General features: G+C 36.8%; 1 protein-coding gene across 4 annotated transcripts in view; it reads left to right on the top strand.

Annotated features, from left to right (window-relative positions):
• LOC127420376 (zinc finger protein PLAGL2-like) overlaps positions 1 to 16,362 on the top strand; it is a 57,268-nt gene extending 40,906 nt beyond the window's left edge. The window contains exons 2-4 of one of the 4 annotated variants that reach the window (XM_051662628.1): positions 11,745 to 11,821; positions 12,045 to 12,468; positions 13,158 to 16,362. In XM_051662628.1, the coding sequence (XP_051518588.1) occupies positions 12,164 to 12,468; positions 13,158 to 14,622 (1,770 nt within the window). In that variant the 5' untranslated portion in view covers positions 11,745 to 11,821; positions 12,045 to 12,163 and the 3' untranslated portion in view covers positions 14,623 to 16,362. Of the gene's footprint in view, positions 1 to 11,744; positions 11,898 to 11,956; positions 12,469 to 12,656; positions 12,867 to 13,157 lie in introns of those variants that run through there. The other 3 variants (XM_051662627.1, XM_051662626.1, XM_051662629.1) reach the window with 3 other exon arrangements.
• Positions 16,363 to 20,147: the final 3,785 nt, after the last annotated feature.

The following is a 20,147-nucleotide window of genomic DNA, read 5'->3' as shown; positions in this document are numbered from 1 at the left end:
ATTCCCATAGAACACTGAAAAAACTGATAAAATGTATACCTTGAGTGCATTGTAAGTTGCTTTGGGTAAAAGCGTCTGCCAAATGTAATCAGTGTATAATAAAAAGTATTTATTTTATTATTATTAATAATAATAAATAATAAGATAGCTTAAAATGCTAAATGTAAGCATTTCAGTTACACATGAATGGTATGAATGGCTGTTATGTATAACAAGGGGGGCCTGGGTAGCTCAGTGGTAAAAGACGCTGGCTACCACCCCTGGAGTTCACTAGCTCGCTAGTTTGAAACCCAGGGCGTGCTGAGTGACTCTAGCCAGGTCTCCTAAGCAACCAAATTGGCCTGGTTGCTCGGGAGGGTAGAGTCGCATGGGGTAACCTCCTCGTGGTCACTATAATGTGGTTCATTCTCGGTGGGGCACATGGTGAGTTGAGCACGGATGCCGCGGTGGATGGTGTGAAATCTCCACAAGTGCTATGTCTCCGTGGCATCACGCTCAACAAGCCACGTGATAAGATGCACAGGTTGGCAGTCTCAGACGCAGAGGCAGCTGGGATTTGTCCTCCGCCACCCAGACTGAGGCGAATCACTACACGACCACAAGGACTTGAAAGTGCATAGGGAATTGGGCATTCCAAATAAAAAATAAGTAAAAAAAAAAAAACATGAAATATAACATCAATTTAGCTGAGAACGCAGTTGTTTTCTGTTGAATGCAGAGTGATGTAATGATGTTTTTGGAGACCCACCAAATGGGTTTATTATTTTTTCTCATATGGCTTTTACCAGTAAACCCAGTATTATAGAGAAATGTGATCTGATGAGTATTCAAATGTTTTCTTACTAGTGTTGTCACGGTACCAAAATTTCAGTAGTCGGTACCGATACCAGTAAAATTTCACGGTTCTCGATACCATTTTCTGCACCACAGCATTAATATGCTAATATGACAATATGCTATTGAACACACCCATTTAGCCTTTTTAAAAAGTTGCATTTCAATGTAAATAATAAATTAAAAGAAATGCATGTTTCCTTCAAGTGTTTCCCATTTAAGGATGCATTGCTTAAGTGTTTTAAGTAGCGTCCTATTGAAATCTGTTTTATTCTTTACCAAATCATGTTTTTCTTTTTGTTATTATTATTATTATTATTATTATTATTATTATTTTCCAGAACTCCATGTTTTAGTTTAATTTAATTTCATCATCAAAATGGTGCCTAATCAATTCACTCTTAAAACTTTTAACAAGTGAAAATAGAACTTTTCAACATGTCATTGCATTTTTTGCAAAACTTTTATTCAATATCAGTCTTGTTTGTGATATATTCTTATTATTATTATTACTATTATTACTGAAATATGCTTTTATTATGATGTATTTTTTTCTGAAGCTTCACTTTCTGGAGAAACAGTTTGCGACACTTTAAGTCACGTCTGAAATCACATCTCTTTACACTGGACATTGAGTCTGACAAATTAAATGTAGGACACCGTTTTGGAGTGTTTGTATTTTGTGTTTTAGATTACTGGTGTTAAGTGGTTGACCGATATGGGTTTTTTAATGGCCGATGCCGTAAATAGCATAAACATAAAATTGCTAAAAATAATAATAATAAACTCTTATTTAGCACTATATTTACTCAGTTTCACACAAAACTAAAAAATAATAAAGTATTTTAAATGGTAGATAGCAGTTTCTTCAGATTTCTGTTTAGTCATCAAATTTTAGTAATTTATTTGCCCATGAAGAAATTTTTAATATATTAGGAAGAAGGAAATAACAGTACACACAGTAGTCCAGCAACCATGGATGGCATGTCCACGTTAACAATCACATTTTCTCAAAAAATACTGAATCAAACCAATTGTACATACAGTGCATAGTGAATAAGACATTTACTTATAGCACACGTGAAGTGCTTTTACCTTGGGCTGCATCCGAAAACATAGGCAGCTGACTTGCTACCTTGCTGCCTAATCAGTTAATAGCTTAACTGACTTCTGTTTTGAATGAATGGAACTCTTAAGGAAACTGGTCTCCGAATGACACCTATGTCATATACAGTCTCCGGAGGCAGCATTTTTCTGGTTTCGGACACAGTCTAGAAATTGCACTCACACACGTGCGGATCTAGCAATCTCCTGACTGCTTAAACAGCCTGGATCGCCTGCTTGGATTGTCGTCATGATTTGTGAATCAGAGGAACTTTTGATCCTGAAGTTTTTGATTCTGATAGAATACGCGCTTCAGAGGATATTAGATGTGCACTCGACAGGAAGAAAACGCTGGATTTTCGTGAGGTTCGTGAATTACATCTGTTTAAACAAGATATCCGCATATTTGCAAACAGTATAAAATACAAGTTTTATTGATATTTGCCTTTTATCAATAGAAAAGTGACAGGGAACTGTTGATGAGAGGCTGTTAAAATACGTGCTTTAGAGGTAGATAAATGTGCGCTCCACAGGATGCTGGTTTATTACATCTGTTTAAACAAGATATGTGCATTTTAGCAGACGGTACAGTTGTGCTCAAAAGTTTGCATACCCTGGCAGAAATTGTGAAATTTTGGCATTGATTTTGAAAATATGTCTTTTATTTAAGGATAGTGATCATATGAAGCCATTTATTATCACATATTTGTTTGGCTCCTTTTTAAATCATAATGGTAACAGAAATCACCCAAATGGCCCTGATCAAAAGTTTACATACCCTTGAATGTTTGGCCTTGTTAAAGACACACAAGGTGACACAAACAGGTTTAAATGGCAATTAAAGGTTAATTTCCCACACCTGTGGCTTTTTAAATTGCAATTAGTGTCTGTGTATAAATAGTCACTGAGTTTGTTAGTACTCATGTGGATGCACTGAGCAGGCTAGATACTGAGCCATGGGGAGCAGAAAAGAACTGTCAAAAGACCTGCGTAACAAGGTAATGGAAATTTATAAAGATGGAAAAGGATATAAAAAGATATCCAAATCCTTGAAAATGCCAGTCAGTACTATATAAAGATATAAATGCACTAAAATAGCACTTATTGAAGAAACATTAAGCGTTTCCTAGTGTAAGTGGGAGGTTGACCAATTGAGAGAACTAGTCCCCATAGGTTGCATATTTGTTGCAATGCGCATTAAATCTCTCAAACCCTCATCCTCCACAATATTAATTGGCGCACAGGCTGTGGCTATACACTTTACTGGATGAGGGTGAGTAAATAACAACATAATTTTTTTTTTTGCTGAACTAACCCATTTAAGAACCGATAACTGATTATGTAGAAAGAGGAAATTTCAGTAAAACCGATTATCGGCTTATCTCTAGATGCTGCATTGTCCTTTTACAGCGGCCCTCAGGTTAAAAGTTGCACTTGTTTGTGTTTAAGCTCCTGAACCTGAAGATAACACTCTCTCGCCTGCAGATCTCATATCTGGGATCTCCTGTTGCAGTTGCTCCCCCTTCCTCTGACTGTCATCCCATGTCAATGTGGTCAGTAAAGCATGACTGGCCATCCTCCCCTCTGGACTCTGTGTGACTATCACTGACCAGGAGCTCCTCCCTCTCTTTCTTTTCTCCTCTCTCTTTCTCGTTCTCCTTCCTCTTTCCTCCTTCTCTGACATTCTTTTCTGTCTCTCACTCTCCGTGCCATCTGTTGCTTTGCTTAACTACCACACTCTCGTACTTTCACTCATCCCTCTCTCTCACTTTCTATCATCTCTGCCTCTCTAGAGCACGGCTGTTGTCACTTTAGCTTAGTATGTTGAATTCAGGGGCTATTTTTGGTAACTCAACTACGTTTTTTTCCGGAACACGTTGTGAGTCGTGTGCCTCTCGGTTAAAAAAACCCACACAGATGCAAGACATGCTAAGACAATCTTTACACTGAGGCTTGCGTTAAAATAGCCAGCCAATGCATCTGCATGTGTAAATATAATACTTTCTCTTAAAAAAAAAGATTTTTTTTATCTGTTTTTATGAGTTAAATGTGATTTATTTGCTAATTAGCCAGCTGGTGCAAATGTTACGCCCTTAACTAGATTAAAGTTTTGGTATTTCCTGAGGAGTTGTAAAGTGGTTGAATTTGGTCTGAGAACTTTTTTCTAACACTGACAGGGTTTCCATGCTTAATATTTTAAGTTTAATGAGATCAATGTGGTTTATTTTGCACTTTGATGACCCCAGGAAAGGGGAGGTTTGTTCATGTGTGTAGATCAAATCAAATCATTATTCTTGTTTGTAAGTCCGTCACTACCTCCTGGTGGAAGTTAACCAGAAATGTACTCACTGACCTTTTGATTGGCTCTCTGATTGGATGGATTTTTTGCAAACATTTGCATTTGTAATCTCCACTCTATGACCAGAGTAGGCAGTCCTAATTTCAGCTGAGATCATCTTTGTGTGCAACTTCAAAAACAAACTATTTATTTAAGGCTCTGAAATTCATTCGGTCTGCAACTATTTTAAAAGTTTTCAATGGAAAATTATGCAAGTAATAAAGGTTATAAAACACATTAATAACAGTATTATCAGTGTATTAATTAAAATCTCAATACCTGGCTATTTAAATGAAATGACTGTAATCCTACAACGCTTTGCACTGTTAGCCCTATAGCTTTAAGTTAAAGACAATAAAGATAAAATAGTTCTAGAACTAACAAATCTGACATCTTTCTTTGTAATGTAAATGCTATACTACACAACAAGGTACTATATACACTCAAAAAATATTTTAGCCTATTTTTAAGATTTACGCATTTCAATTTCATAACAAAATTCAATCAAACTGAATTGTTTTTTTTTTTATTTTTTATTAATGAATAACAATTGAAATGTTAAGGGTTTGTATTTTATTTTATTTTGTCAAAGATTACTCAGTTATATTATGAAATTGAAATATGTACATTTAAAAAAAATTTTTGAATATACGTATATACATTTGATTGATGGATTGATTGATTTATAATGTAAAATAGAATGATGCTTATCAATACAGTTTAGGTTTTTTAAATGCCCTGATTTGAACTTAAAAAATGCAACGTTTTAGACATTAATGTTTAGATTTGGTGATTTAAAAAGATAGAAATAGGAATAAGCTTTAAGTTGTTTATTACATTCAGATGTATAATTTAATAATCATAATAATTATGAGCAATTTTTTTTTTTTTAAATCTAATACTTAAAAAAATTACTAGTCTGCTTGATTTACTCTGCCTTTGTTGAATTACTTTCTGTTGCTTTATAAGCAAATATTTGAAAATCCCAATGACCCCCAATTACAGTGTTTCTGAGCACTGTAATTGATCAGAATTGGGCACACTGCCTTTATTTTACTGTGTCTGTGACCTTGAATTAGCTGTTCTCTTACTCTACCACTGGACAGAAGGGGTTAAACCTGCACACAGGAGGCAGCATGGTGTACACGGTGACCTTTGACCCCTGGACCAGAGGAATGTGAAAACCCTTTAATCTCAAAACAACACCTCAGACGCTCTCACACAGGCAATATGCACGCCCAGTTCCCCCTCTGTGGCAGCATTCACTGAGCAGAGTTTGTGTGGCCTTCTCAGAGGATGGTCAGAAACCACCCACCCCCACTAACCGATCTGCCAAACTCAAATGAAATACTCAAAAACCTTTCAGATCACCTGGATACACTGATACAAAAGTAAACCAGAGGAAAATGTTGCAAACTTATACTAGCTAGTGAAAAAAATGTGGTCACTTTTTAACGGGTAACGTTTTTGATGCTGTTGTTGTGGTTGTTGTTTAGAATGGATTAAATGTGAAGCCAAAATTGGAGGGAAAGTAGCCAGAGGAAAATGTTATTGCTCAGAGGTTGCTCTTTCATAGATCAGGTGACTTAAAGGGATAGTTCAAAAATGACAATTCTCTCATCATTTACTGACCCTCATGCCATCCTGGATGTGTATGACTTTCTTTCTTCTTCTGAGTACAAATGAAGATTTTTAGAAGAATATTTAAGCTCTATTGGTCATTACAAGTAATTTGCAAGTGAATGGTGACCAGACATTTAAAGCTTCACAAATCACATAAAGGGAGAATAAAATAAATTCCATATGACTCCAGTGGTTAAATCCATGTCATCAGAAGCGATATAATTGGTGTGGGGGAGAAATATATCAATATTTAAGTAATTTTTTTACTATAAATCTCCACTTTCACTTTCACATTCTTTCACTTCGTGAAAGTGCAGATTTATTTTTTGATTTATTGGTCTGTTTCTCACCCAAAGTGTCTGCATCACTTCAGAAGACATATATTAAACCATTTGAGTCTTATGGATTACTTTTATGCTGCCTTTATATGATTTCTGGTGCTTAAAAGGTCTGGCCACCATTCACTTTCATTGTTTCGGTCTACAGAGCTGAGGTATTCTTCTAAATCTAATCTTTATTTGTGTTCAACAACAACAACAACAACAACAAAAAGACATCTGGGATGGCATGAGGCTGAGTAAATGAGTTGATTTTAATTTTTAGGTAAACTATCCCTTTAAAGAATGTCTCAGATGTTTTATTGAAAGGGATAGTTCACCCACAAATTTAAATTCTCTCATCATTTACTCACCCTCATGTTGTTCCAAATCTATATGACTTTCTTTCTTCCGTGAAACACAAAATGTCTGGCAGAATGTTAGCCTCAGTCACCATTCAGTTTTATTGTATGAAAAGAAAAAGATGCAGTGAATGTGAATGGTGACTGAGGATAGCAATATGTCTAACATTCTCCACTTATTCTAAAATTCCTTAGGAAAAACAAAAACAGACACAATGAGACAATTGTTGACACACAGAGAAAGAGCATAGAGCTATAAAATGAATGTGGATAGTATAGCTGATATAATTTTGATTTGGATGAAGTTTTGATTTGGTGAGAAATTCATCCTAATCCTAATTTTGATTCCATATGAGTTTCAGATCTCTTTTGAAACTCATATGAGACACACGTGAAATGAATGGGTCCTTTTTCTCAGGAGGAAAATCTAAGAAGCAAGGACTGTCGCAAAAGTTTCAATTTGCTCTCCATGTTATATCATTGTTGTCTAGGAGAAGCAATTGAGATATTAAAGAGAACTAATTTGTGATTTTTCTTTTCTATTAATAGAATTGCTTTTGGAGCATTTGTGTAAGTTTGTTTGGATCCAGCATGTTTAATGTGCTGGTTGCAGGCGTGACGGATGGGATGTATGTGTGCATGTGGAATGTTTGTGGTGGAGCAGCATCACAATGGAGCAGGGCTCCCTGGAGCAGCTGAATGGAGTAGTGTCATCCCCCTGCACCCTCCCTGCTGTGTGACGACTGCAGCAGCGCCACACAGCTGTCACTTCCTCTTATTCATATACATACGGATAATCATACTGCTTAAATGTACTTTCATGCACACACAGAATACCTGACAAAATAAATGCACCCATAAAGGAATAGATCAACCTATGAATGAAAGTTATGTGATTATGTCATTCCAAAACCCCAACGCTGCTATGTTTTATGTAGAACACAAAAGTAGCAATTTTTGAAAAATCTTCACAGCTGTAGCCAAACAATGACAGTCCATAGTGACTATGTCTGTAAAGCTCCAAAAAGGAAAAAACACAACAAAAACATAAAAGTAGTTTATATGACTCATGCTGTATTTTTCAAATCTTATGAAGCCATACGGTAGCTTTGTGTAAGGAACAGACTAAAATGTAAGTTGTTATTCACTGATAATCTTCCGCTCTGCTGAAGCTTGCGTTTAGCCTGCATTCATGCGTAGATTAAAAAATGCCGTATCAACGCTGTTGACAGCAAAATGATGTGCTTTTTTTTTGTCAATTCTGGATGATTTGAAATAGCTTTGTGAAAGTTCTTCAGAAAATTCAACTTTTGTTTCCCACAGAAAAATAACAACATACATATTTGGAACAACATTAGGGTGAGTAAATGATGACAAAATTTTCATTTTCGGGTGAACTATCCCTTTAATAAACATGTGAACCTATACGTTCTTCAGGTCATGTGTGCACACTTAAAGGATTAGTTCACTCTCATCATTTACTCACCCTCATACCATCCCAGATGTGTATGACTTTATTTCTTCTGCAGAACACAAACGAAGATGTTTAGAAGAATATCTCAGCTATGTAGGTCCATACAATGCAAGTAAATGGTGACCAGACCTTTGAAGCTCCAAAAATCACATTAAAGCAGCATAAAAGTAATCCATATGACTCCAGTGGTTAAATCCATGTCTTCAGAAGCGATATGATAAGTGTGGGTGAGAAACAGATCAATATTTAAGTCCTTTTTTACTATAAATCTCCACTTTCACATTTTAAAAGTGAAAGTGGAGATTTATAGTAAAAAAGTACTGAAATATTGATCTGTTTCTCACCCCAAAGTGATTGCATTGCTTCAAAAGACATATATTAAACCACTGGAGTCATATGAATTACTTTTATGCTGCCTTTATGTGATTTTTGGAGCTTCAAAGGTCTGGTCACCATTTACTTGCATTGCATGGACCTACAGAGCTGAGATATTCTTCTAAACATCTTAGTGTGCATTTATGAATTCCATTGTGTACCAGGGGGTAACCTTTGTGTATGTTTGTGTTTGTTAAAGTTTACTTATTTAAGGCTCATGTGACTGCATTTTTGACACATTAGCAACTCTGTGGTCAACAGGGGACTGATAGATTTTGAACTATAGCCTAAAAAGGGAATTGACTTTAGGTTACGTAAATGAGAGATTCTGAAAGCAGTCAGGAAAGAGACAACAGGGGACAATACTCCATACTTATTCTAAATGCTTTGTACTAAAGTAAAAGTATTGTATTAAAAGGGATGTTAGTGGATTATGTTAACAGCCTACTCCATACTAATGTACCAATGGACTCTTTTGACATTTCCAGGTTTGGAGCACAGAAACTATCAGAAAATATAAAGGGTAAACTTATGTAGCGGTGAATGAGAGACCACAGCAAATTTTTGCGTTCCCATTTGCTCCAATAGCAAATGAAAAAAATCAGCTATTATGTTTACACGACGTGTAAGAGTGCGGTTTTGTGAATAGGAAAAAACAGGTGTGGGAATGTGGTTAGGTGAACAAATCTCGAAATTTATTGGACCACGTTACACCTGTATTTAGTGCTCTCCTTCCTTGTGAAAGATGGAAGGTATAGTTCACCAAAAAATGAAAATTCTGTCATCATTCACTTCTCCTTATGTTGCTCCGAAACCCTTAGACTTTCTTTCTTCTGTGGAACACAAAAGGGCAAATTTGAATGAAAAGTGTCTGCCAGATAACTATGTATCACAAGATCTTCTTGACATTGTATGTAGGTGTGCCATTTCTTGTCTGTAATTTGAGATAATACCAGTAAAGCTAATGCCAATAAAGAAAATAGATGTAAACCATGATAAAAAAAAAATTAAACAATGTTAAATCAGCTATTAACAACACGGACTCGTGTCTTTTACCATGAGATAATATCATGTAATACTTTGCCTCAGGGTTTTAAGGAATTATAAATATTTGTGTGTATCAGGTAGTGCTATTTAAGGGCTAATTATTTGCCATCCCTAGAGGCAGCTTTGTGTCTGTGTTTGCCTTAGGATTACAGGAGCCATATACTATTTCATAAATTAGTGCATGTAAACACATGCAAGACAGAACATCCAGGGACGCACAAAGTGAGCTTTGTACACCACGATTTGCATTACATTGAAAAGCAAATTAAGGTGAGCAAATGAATTGTTAATAACAAGACTACTAGCAAGTCAGAATCAGATAGTGGCTCAGTTTACCAAAAGAGGTTCTTTCCATGTGAATTGTAAACTGCTGTCACTTTTATTAGCAGTTTTATACATTACTGCCCTCTAGCTAGCGTAGTGACAAAGTTGTTATAAAGCAGTTACGGTGTATGCCCGCAGGCAGCTGGTTTCACCTAAATGTTGATGCAAGAAATTCTGCTTCAATGTCCAGTCAGTGTCCAGCCAATGCTTTGAATGGATGTTACAAATAAAATACAAATTATGAATGGGAAACCCAACCATATATATATATATATATATATATATATATATATATATATATATATATATATATATATATATATATAAATGGTTTTTGGATAATATCAATTTAAAAGAAATTATTCTGGGCTAAAAACAAAATAGTCTCTCTTAAATGAATTCAGTAATGTTTTCCGATACATCAGATAAAAAAGTAACGTATTCAGATCACAAGAATACTTTTAGAATACATATTTATAAATCATTATTATCTTATCTAAACAGCTAAACAGCCAGCTAGCTATTTGTCAGCAAATTTCATGAACTTAGCACTACCTTCATTTCTTTAAATTAGATGTGGAATTGGATGCTAATGTTTTCTTTATGGAAGGCAGAAGGCAAACGGGGCAGTTTGCGGTCAACTACAATATCTCGTTCACTTTCCAGCAAGAAAATGTACCTCCAAGACCCAAAAGCCCCTAGCTGTGACATTGTAGCTACAAAGCAGGGTTGTTTGTTAATGTTCAGAATGGTATTTTTAATGTTTTAACCATACTTTGTTTTTAAATCTTCTTTACCAATTATTTGATTGGACTTACAAAAATAAATAAATTTTGATACAAAATTGGATATGAAATGCAAATTAACCATATTTCCAAGTTCATAACTGGATGCCACTTGCAGAAATTAAGCATGCAAAAGAGTGAGGTCTTGTGACAACAATGCAGCATATGAATGATTTTAAATAGGCTTGCTTCTATGTTTAGGCCTATTTATTCTTTGTATTTTATACTTCTTTAATTACTGACACTTTTATTTTTTGGGGTGCTTTTAATTCTTTTACACCTTTGATTTTAATTGTCAATTTTAGATTTTGTTGTGAATCACTTCGTACGATATGTTAAATAAATGTATTTATACAGCAATTACAATCGCGGGAAACATTGTATCATGCACTCAAATGTAGTATTTGTGTAAAATTGTGGCTGTATTGATTCTGGTGTACAACTGATAGAGCGCTGATTAAGACAACATTCCGGTGTGGATATTTGCCAGATATTCAATCCCAGCATCATTATACAGTGCATGACTAAGACGTTGTATTTTCATTATCCGGTGTTTACCATCAAATCTTTTTGGTAACTGTGGCTCATTTTTAAAGTATCCCCCTCCCCAAAAAACAGCACGCGATGCTATAATTTTAACCCTCAGTATTGTTTTCAAATGAGCAGAATTTGGCATGCAACACTGCTCACATGCTGCAACTGCTCTGGGGAAGGGAGAGCGAGAGGACAAGTGTGCTACATTGTTCAGAAAAACTTTATTGAAATCAGGTGCTTGAAAATGTTACGAGGGCTACAAAAAGTTACTTAATTTTTGTATTTTGAATATGTAACACCTTTCCATGTATTCCGTTACAGCCCAACCCTGCTGTCACTAAACACATTACTGGACAGGCTTAGAATAGAATAGAATAAAAAATATTAAATGTGAACAAACAGTTTATAACAGGTAAAACAGCAGGATTCAGTAAGGGGAATTTTTTCCACCCACATTTGAAATATCACTGTCACTTTCAGATGCATTTTTCCTTGAGCTCGGGGCAATTTCTGACTGTGCTTTCAATTTGATTGGACCTTCTAAATATCTGAAGAAAGAAATTACTTGATGTAAAAAAATGTAAGACAAACATCACTTATATATATCTTCTTTATCTTTTACGCAAGGTTGAAGATGATGATGAGAGCTATTGCCACATAATCGGCCCCAGTCATGGCAGGTGGGACTGGATGAGAGCGTGAAGGTAAAAGCGAAAAAAAAAAAAACGGCAAAGCACTTACTTTTCTTTTGGGAGACAAATTTTCAGCACATACAAAAGGGTAAGCACTGTGTTTCGCTGTCTCCCTGTGTGTAAGACAAAAAAACATTAATGGCATTCCTATCACAATTATAACTACAACTAAAAGAGCATTCAATTAACCTTGTTGTAACACATGCCAATATGCTGTTCACACCTGTATTTACAGATAGCAGACGATTTAAAAGCGTATACGCTACCTTACACGCCACCGCAATATTGAACCAGAGCCTGGAAGGCAGGGCAGCCACGGCCGAGTTTCAATGGCAACGGCACCCTAGGGCTGCCATGGCAGCCACCGCCGATGCCCCTCACCACATTGCCAATCTGACGCTGGAGGACGAGGAACGAAGAGCCGCCACCAAAGTGTTTGGAGGTCCCGCTGCAGGGAGGACGGAAAGAGAGATCGAGAACGAGAGAGAGAGGGAGAGGGAAGGGAGAGGCAGTGGGAACGAGTGTTTGGTGTGCGGTTCCCTCTTCAGTTCGCAGGATAAGCTCCGGCTTCACGCTTTCTGTCACGCAGGAGAGAAACCTTTCCATTGTTCCCAGCCCCATTGCCCCAAGGCTTTCAGCTCCAAATATAAGCTCTTTAGGTAGGTCAGTGCAATGATTTTGACCCAGATTTAAAGGAATTGTTTACCCAAAACAGTTGTTTCAAACCTGTATGACTTTCTTTCTTATGCAGAACACAAAAGGAGTTGTTTTAATTAATATTTTGGCAATGGATAGTTCATGAGAATGCGTGCCACTGTGAACAAGCTTCTCTCATGCACTCATGAATGCTCAAAGGATGTCAAGATTTTCACTGACACATTACTTGCATTTTGGGTTGTTTTCCACCAAAATGCCTCCAGAAGACTTGGAATATGATGCACGAGCTGCATGGACTACTTTAATGATACTTTTAGTGTCCTTTTTTTAAGCCATTGTATTAAATAGACGGACCAGGATATCACACCGGGAAATCAAACAGGTTTAAAAAGACATGAGCGTGAGTTACAGTAATTATGACAGAATGTTCATTTTTGGGTCAAATATTTCTTTAACAACACTCCTTATCGATTGAGTGTATGTACATGACAGATTTCATTTAAATTTTAAATATTTGTTTAGTAAATTTTCCCATTAGATGATATGCAAACATCACATCAGACTTGATGCAAACTTTTCTCCTTGTTTCTGTCTACGCTGCTTACTTGAACACACTGAATGCAGTAGTTTAATAGAAATGCAATTATTTGCAGCAGTCTTTGGTTAAAGACCATTTTTGTTTCCTTTGTAGACATATGGCCACACACTCCCCACAGAAGACTCACCAGTGCACATTTTGTGAGAAGATGTTTCACCGCAAAGATCACCTGAAAAACCACCTGCAGACTCACGACCCCAACAAAGAGGCCTTTAAGTGTGAGGAGTGTGGCAAACACTATAACACAAAGTTGGGCTACAAGCGCCACATGGCCATGCACTCGGCCACAGCCGGTGATTTGACCTGTAAGGTGTGTTTGCAAAGCTATGAGAGCACGCCTTTACTCCTGGAGCACCTCAAGAGCCACTCAGGCAAGTCGTCTGGTGGTGTCAAGGAAAAGAAACACCCCTGTGACCACTGTGATCGACGCTTCTACACTCGAAAGGATGTTCGCCGACACATGGTGGTCCACACAGGCCGCAAAGACTTCCTGTGCCAGTACTGTGCCCAGCGTTTTGGGCGAAAGGACCATCTGACGCGGCACGTCAAGAAGAGCCACTCACAGGAGCTGCTGAAAATCAAGACGGAACCTCCGGATATGTTGGGCTTACTTGGGTCTGGTTCTCCAACTTGTGCTGTGAAAGAAGAAATAAGCCCTATGATGTGTAGCATTGGACCTACCAAGGACTCTATGATGGCAAAGCCTTTCCCCAGTGCCACCCCTTTCCCCATGGGAATGTACAACCCTCATCATCTCCAGGCCATGGCTAATCCGGGTGTGGGCCACCATCACTCGCTAGTTTCTGGGACTTTGTCCTCTGCCATGGGGATGGGCTGCCATATGGAACCTCCCTCATCACTGCACCACCATCACCCACACCATCATCACCATCACCATCCTCACCATCACCACCACTCCCCACCTCCGCCCCCTCACCAGCAGCCTTCCTTACAGAACCAGCAACAGCAGCACCTGCAAGTACCGCCCAAGTACCAGCTCGGACCTACCTCATACCTGCTGGAGAAGCCCATGAAGGTGGAGATGGAGAGTTTCCTGATGGATTTACAGAGCGGGCTCCCAGTTCCTCCGCCACCCTCGGTCGACCCCCACTCAGCAGCTTCGCCCAATAAGGAGGGTTTGGAACCTCCACCGGGATTGTCAGATGACCTTTGCGGGGACCTCCTCATGTCCAAGAGCCCTGCTGTCATTGCGGAGTCGTTGTGTGCTGCTAACATGGACTTCTCTCATCTGCTAGGCTTTCTTCCACTCAATCTGCAACCCTACAGCGCCCCCATGAGTTCAGGAGGACTGGTGATGGGTTACTCCACCTCCTCAGCGGTCTCTTCTTCTTCCTTATCATCGTCAGCATCCGTGCATGCTGCTGAACCACACAATGCCACAGCTGCGGTGCCTCTTACCTCTTTGCAACCTCAACCTCAGGAGCAGCCAGGTTCTGATGGGGGCCTCAGTCTTGGGCCTCTGCACCCACTCCCACCAGTGTTCAGCTCTAGCCTCAGTACGACCACTCTGCCTCGATTTCACCAGGCCTTTCAATGAGGTCCCAACCCGGCCTCCACAAGGGCTCAGGGCAGAGGAGCTTTAGAGCTCCCCCTAGGGGTGGGGAGATAGAACACTTGAATACATAGAAGCCTTAACAAAAGCACACAAGAGCTTTTTAATGAGCCTGGAGGAAAACAAGCATAGGAAATATCATGGAGCTTTTATTTAGGCTGTCCGAATTTTAGCTGTGATTTTTTTAATACCCTTTTGAACCTCTCCCGCCATCCCCTCTCCTACGATTTTGTAGTTAGAAAGCAGCATCAGTAGGCCTTAAGTCATGGTACTGCATACTTTATAAAGTAATAATACTAGTAGAAAAAAGATTAATGTAGAAAAGATAATCTGCCTTTGAGACTCTGAAAGACTAGTTTGAAGTGATATAAGAATATTTTTTTTTTCATTTTCAAATGTGAGACCTGACTTGTTATATTGTCTCTATTCTACTAAGTGAAAAGTCAGGTAATAGTTGTTTGCCCTTAAACTAAAACCGTCTTCATGGCCAGGAGGGAAAGAATTAGTGAAGGAATAAAGGAGTACAATTGGTTTAAAATGGCAAAAAAGCTATTATTTACTGAATATTTCAACAACCCCAAAAGCCGTTTCAAACATATTATACAGCATACCTCATTAGATGAAAATTTTATCTAAAAAAATAAGTGTTCTTTCAGCTCTTATATATTTTTATTTGTATTAGTACAAATTCACTCGTCAGAAAGAACTAAGCTTATACACAAGCGAAACAGAGGGACTAAAAATAGAGAGGCGATGAGGGCAAAAACTGCACAATTTGATCATTTGGTACAATGTGACCACTGACAGAACTAAAGCAAAAAATATATATACGTTTAAATCTTACAGGTTTACAATTTTTCTCAAAAGAAGCACTTTGTTTACAGCCGAAGGCACTTGACCTCTTTGGGTTACCATGGTGACCCACTAAAATCCCCTCCCTTTCCCCACTCTACCTTCACGCTTTTTGGAAAAAAGACTGCCATTAGACACACACACAAAGTTCAAATAACCTTCAAGTACCTTTGAATACTCCACACTAATCTGAGTCTTTCAAGGTGGTTTCCCTCCTTCCAGCACTAATTTTAAAGGAATAGTTCACCCAAATTGAAAATCATTTATTTACTCTGATTTTGTTCCAAACATCATACTAGATGTTTGGCAGAATGTGCTAGCTTCTGTTTTCCATGCGACAAAAGTGGTGGGTGATTTTACTTCCAAGTTCCATAAAGGACAAAAATACCACCATAAAGGTATCATAAAGGTAGACCGTATGACTTCAAAGTTTTCTTTAGCCATAGATGGGTTTGTATGACAAACATGTCCGTCAGTGCTCACAAATCTCATATGCAGTCGTGTCATGTGACCAAACCTGATGTGACGTGTTTTATATCAAGACTACAATTTACGTTTGATAGATTTACAGTGAATATCGACTTAAATTTTGCTCTGTTCCTCACACAAAGCTATTGTATGGTTTCAGAAGACTCATAATATAGCATACAAGTCCTATGGACTACTTTTATAATACTTTTAAAAGGATAGTTCACCCAAAAATGAAAATTCTCCCATCATTTACTCACTCACCCTCATGCCATCCCACATGTATATGTCTTTCTTTCTTCTGCAGAACAAAAACAAAGATTTTTTAAATAATATCTCAGCTCTGAAGGTCCTTAAAATGCAAGTGAATGATGGCCAGAAATGTAAAGCTCCAAAAATCACATAAAGGGCCACATAAAAGTAATCCATAAGACTCTAGTGGTTAAATCCATGTCTTCTGAAGTGATATGATAAGTGTGGGTAAGAAACAGACACTTATCCTATCGCTTCAGAAGACAGAAGACAGGATTTAACCACTGGAGTCATATGGATTAATTTTATGTGGCCCTTTATGTGATTTTTAGGGCATCAAAGTTTTGGTCACCATTCACTTTTTGTATGAACCTACAAAGCTGAAATACAGAGCTTTGCTTGTGTTCTGCAGAAGAAAGAAAGTCATTGACATCTGGGATGGCATGATGAGGGTAAGTAAATGATGAGAGAGTTTACATTTTTGGTGAACTATCCCTTTAACATGCTTTTTTAGAGGTTGGCAGTAAAAATCCCCATCCACTTTCATTGTATGGAAAACATAAATTTAGACACTTAGACTTAGACGTTCTTCTTATGCATTTCAAAAAAAGAAAAATAATACTAGGTTGAAATGACATTAGGGTGACTAAACGATGACAAAATTTGAACTGTCCCTTTAAGTCTCCATGGTGACAATATCTCACTTCCAGATCCTGCCCACCAGATCTTGACATATATTTTAAAAAGAAAAAAATATATATATAATGTCTTTTATGCAGGTGTTTATTTTAGAGAGAGAAAGAGATACATTGTAATGATAACCCTGATATATGTGAATGGGAGAAAAAAGACAAAACAAAAACAAGGATATATATATATATATATATATATATATATATATATATATATATATATATATATATATATATATATATTTGTTTTTTGTTTTTGTTTTTGTTTTGTTTTTTGCAGTGTACGAAATACCACATCAAAAAATATGTATTAGAGTTGCTTTTTTTTTTCAGTAAATTTTGTAATTTAGATAATTGTATTAAAAATTGCTGATGGATTAAAAAAAAAAATGTCTAGCAGGTTTACAGTATAATGTATCTTGCATCATATTGATAAAAAAATAGATGAAGTATTAGCTTTTCCCTTTAGCTTTCCCTGTTCCTTGCTTTTTCACTTTTCCATGTGCATCAAAGGAGATGAACAAAATAGGCTAATAGTGGCATAATCCAGTAGAATGGACTAGTCTTTAATCCTTAGAGCCTGTACGAGAGGCCCATAATGTGATCCAGGTTTCAATTTGTGTTCTTTATTTAAAGTATTCGATCAGACCTGACTGACATGGTCTATTTGTGTGTTTTGTGGTACAGTTTCTTAGGCCCTCTCAAAGACACGTTCCTCTTGGTCAGTGTACTGAAATGGCTGACACCACAATTGTACATTCAGATGTAGTGTTGTTATTAAAAGGATAGTTCACCCTCACCCTAGTGTTGTTCCAAACCCACATGGCTTTCTTTATTCTGTTAAACACAAAAGGAGATTTTAAGCAGTCACCATTCCCTTTCATAGCATCTTTTTTTTTTTTTTTTTTTTCTTTTCATTCAGAGAAAGTGGATGTGACTGAGGCTGTCAGTCTGAAACATTCTCCTTTTGTGTCATATGGGTTTGGAACAACATGATGGTGAGAAAATGACAGAATTTTCATTTTTGGGTAAACTAACTGTTAATATTTAGAAACAAATCACAACAGATGTAAGTTTTTTTTTCATAGAATTTCCTATATAAGTTGCCATTTTCCAGCAAATGGACTGCACAAGTTCTTACCAAATATTCATTCAATACAAATAGCCATGTGAGGATGAATTGTGAGGAAATAACATATAACTGAAACATTTTAAAGCAGTGAAAGCAGTGCCTGATACAAACAAATGTATTTCTCCTCTCTCTTTAAAGGTGCACTCAGTATTTTTTGTTTATGTTGCGCTAGCCGATATGGCAGTTGTCTTGGACTTACAGTGACACCTAGCAGCCTGGATGCAGCATTACACAAAAACAGAAGTTTTCAATGACTGATGCCATTGTAGAAATGTCAGCCATTATTGATTCTGTGAGCGAAAAAGTCCGATAACAAGGGGTTACTAAGATAAAGTGAGTAGTATTCAGCTGGATATGTGATCGCAACATGTGGGCCCCCATTAGATGACCCAATCCGTGTAAAATATATATTTTTTTATTTGGCTAATGATATGGAGTCCTATTTTTCAAATGTACATTCATTACTAAGTGCACCTTTACGTGAATCCATTGAGTGACAAGTCTGTTTTTATAGTGAATATCTTACAAGCTGGTAAGACAATAGAATGGTAAAACCTTTGTAAACAAACATGAGGCCACAACACAAAACTAAGGAAAGACAAAATAATATTATGCTGCTTTTGTGTTATGGTTGCTATGGATGGAAACATTTCAATCTGCAAATGATCTTTTAGCAGAAAACATGCACAGTAGTACACGTGAACTCTTTGTCCATTTTCTCTCTGCTCTTCAGCTGCTTTGATTCAAAACGATCATTTTATGAAAAGGGTGTGAAAAGAGACAGTTTCTAGAACAAAGAAGTCACCAGCTTGGTCTTTGACATTCAAAGCATGGGACATTTGATTGGGAGATTGCCTAGTCGTTTGTCATTATATTATTTTCTGTTTGTTGAAACAGGACCTCAAAACAACACAACGCATCACCTCATTTATTTGTTTTTATTTTTTCATACAGAAAACCTGGGGAGAAGAAACTTCTATTTGCACAATCGCTAACTAAAGAATAATTGATGTCGCTTATACTGTAAGAATGAGTTCTTGAAATAATAGTTTGAGATATAAGACAAGAAGCCAAAAACATGTTTTAATTGAGTTCTCCTCCTGCTTTACTATTGGGTTGGCATACAATTATTTTGATACATGACTTATTTTAAACATTTAAATCACATGTCCAAATAAAATCGCCATAATATAATAATAATTTAAAAAAATAATAGTAAAAAAAACTTTCCTTCTTAAACTGGAAATTACAAAAGTGCACAGATAAAATTATGAAATATAATAATAATAAAAAAACAAAACTAATTAAACTTAATTTGGCTTGAACTTGTTTAAAAGCAATCAAAGCATTTATTTTTCTTAGAAAATCTTAATTTATAAAAATAAATAAATAAAAAAACAATAAAAAGATGTCTTTTGGCAATTTTTGAGTTTGTCCACCCCGGGTTTTCTGTGAACTGATCTGAATTCTAGCACTTTTAAACCTTTAAAAAGAGTATTTTTCAGTCTTGTATGTTCTTATTTGTTGTATTTGATCTTGTATGTGCCATTAGTTTGTTGTGTAGAGTTTCTTCATCTTTTTGTAATCGTTGTTTTTTTCCTTCTCCAAAAGAGTAACAGTATTTTTTGAAAGCTTCTCACTAATATTAACTGCATTGGCCCTTTCCCCATTGTCTTGTCACACATTTGAGGAAGTCATTTAATCCTAAAATAGACAGTGTAGAGTAACATATGCTCATATGTAAGTGGCTGAGAATAGTTCTCAGTTCTCCTGATTCTGAAACTTGACAGAAAACCACCATCATTGCCACAAACAAAAGAAAAAAAGGGAAATTGTTTTCCAGTTCCAGCTTTAACGGAGTTGTTTTCAGTCAACACTATAATAACAAGTTAGCAGTTTCTACTGGTTTACTGGAAATTGCCCCTAGCTCCCTGCCCCAAAACAAGCACTTTTGGTTTAAATGAAGTTTTACATAATAACTGTCAGCATCGATGGAGCTCTGAATCTGGTTTACTTTTTCACAGGTAGCTATCGGTAGTGCAGGTTTTTTTTTTTGTCTTCTGGCAAGTCATTGGGGTATTTTAAACTTATAAAAGTAAGACTTCACAAGGTGA

Source organism: Myxocyprinus asiaticus, chromosome 29, assembly GCF_019703515.2.
Source record: "Myxocyprinus asiaticus isolate MX2 ecotype Aquarium Trade chromosome 29, UBuf_Myxa_2, whole genome shotgun sequence".
Classification (NCBI taxonomy): Eukaryota; Metazoa; Chordata; class Actinopteri; order Cypriniformes; family Catostomidae; genus Myxocyprinus; species Myxocyprinus asiaticus.
This window is presented reverse-complemented; position numbering and strand designations above follow the sequence as displayed.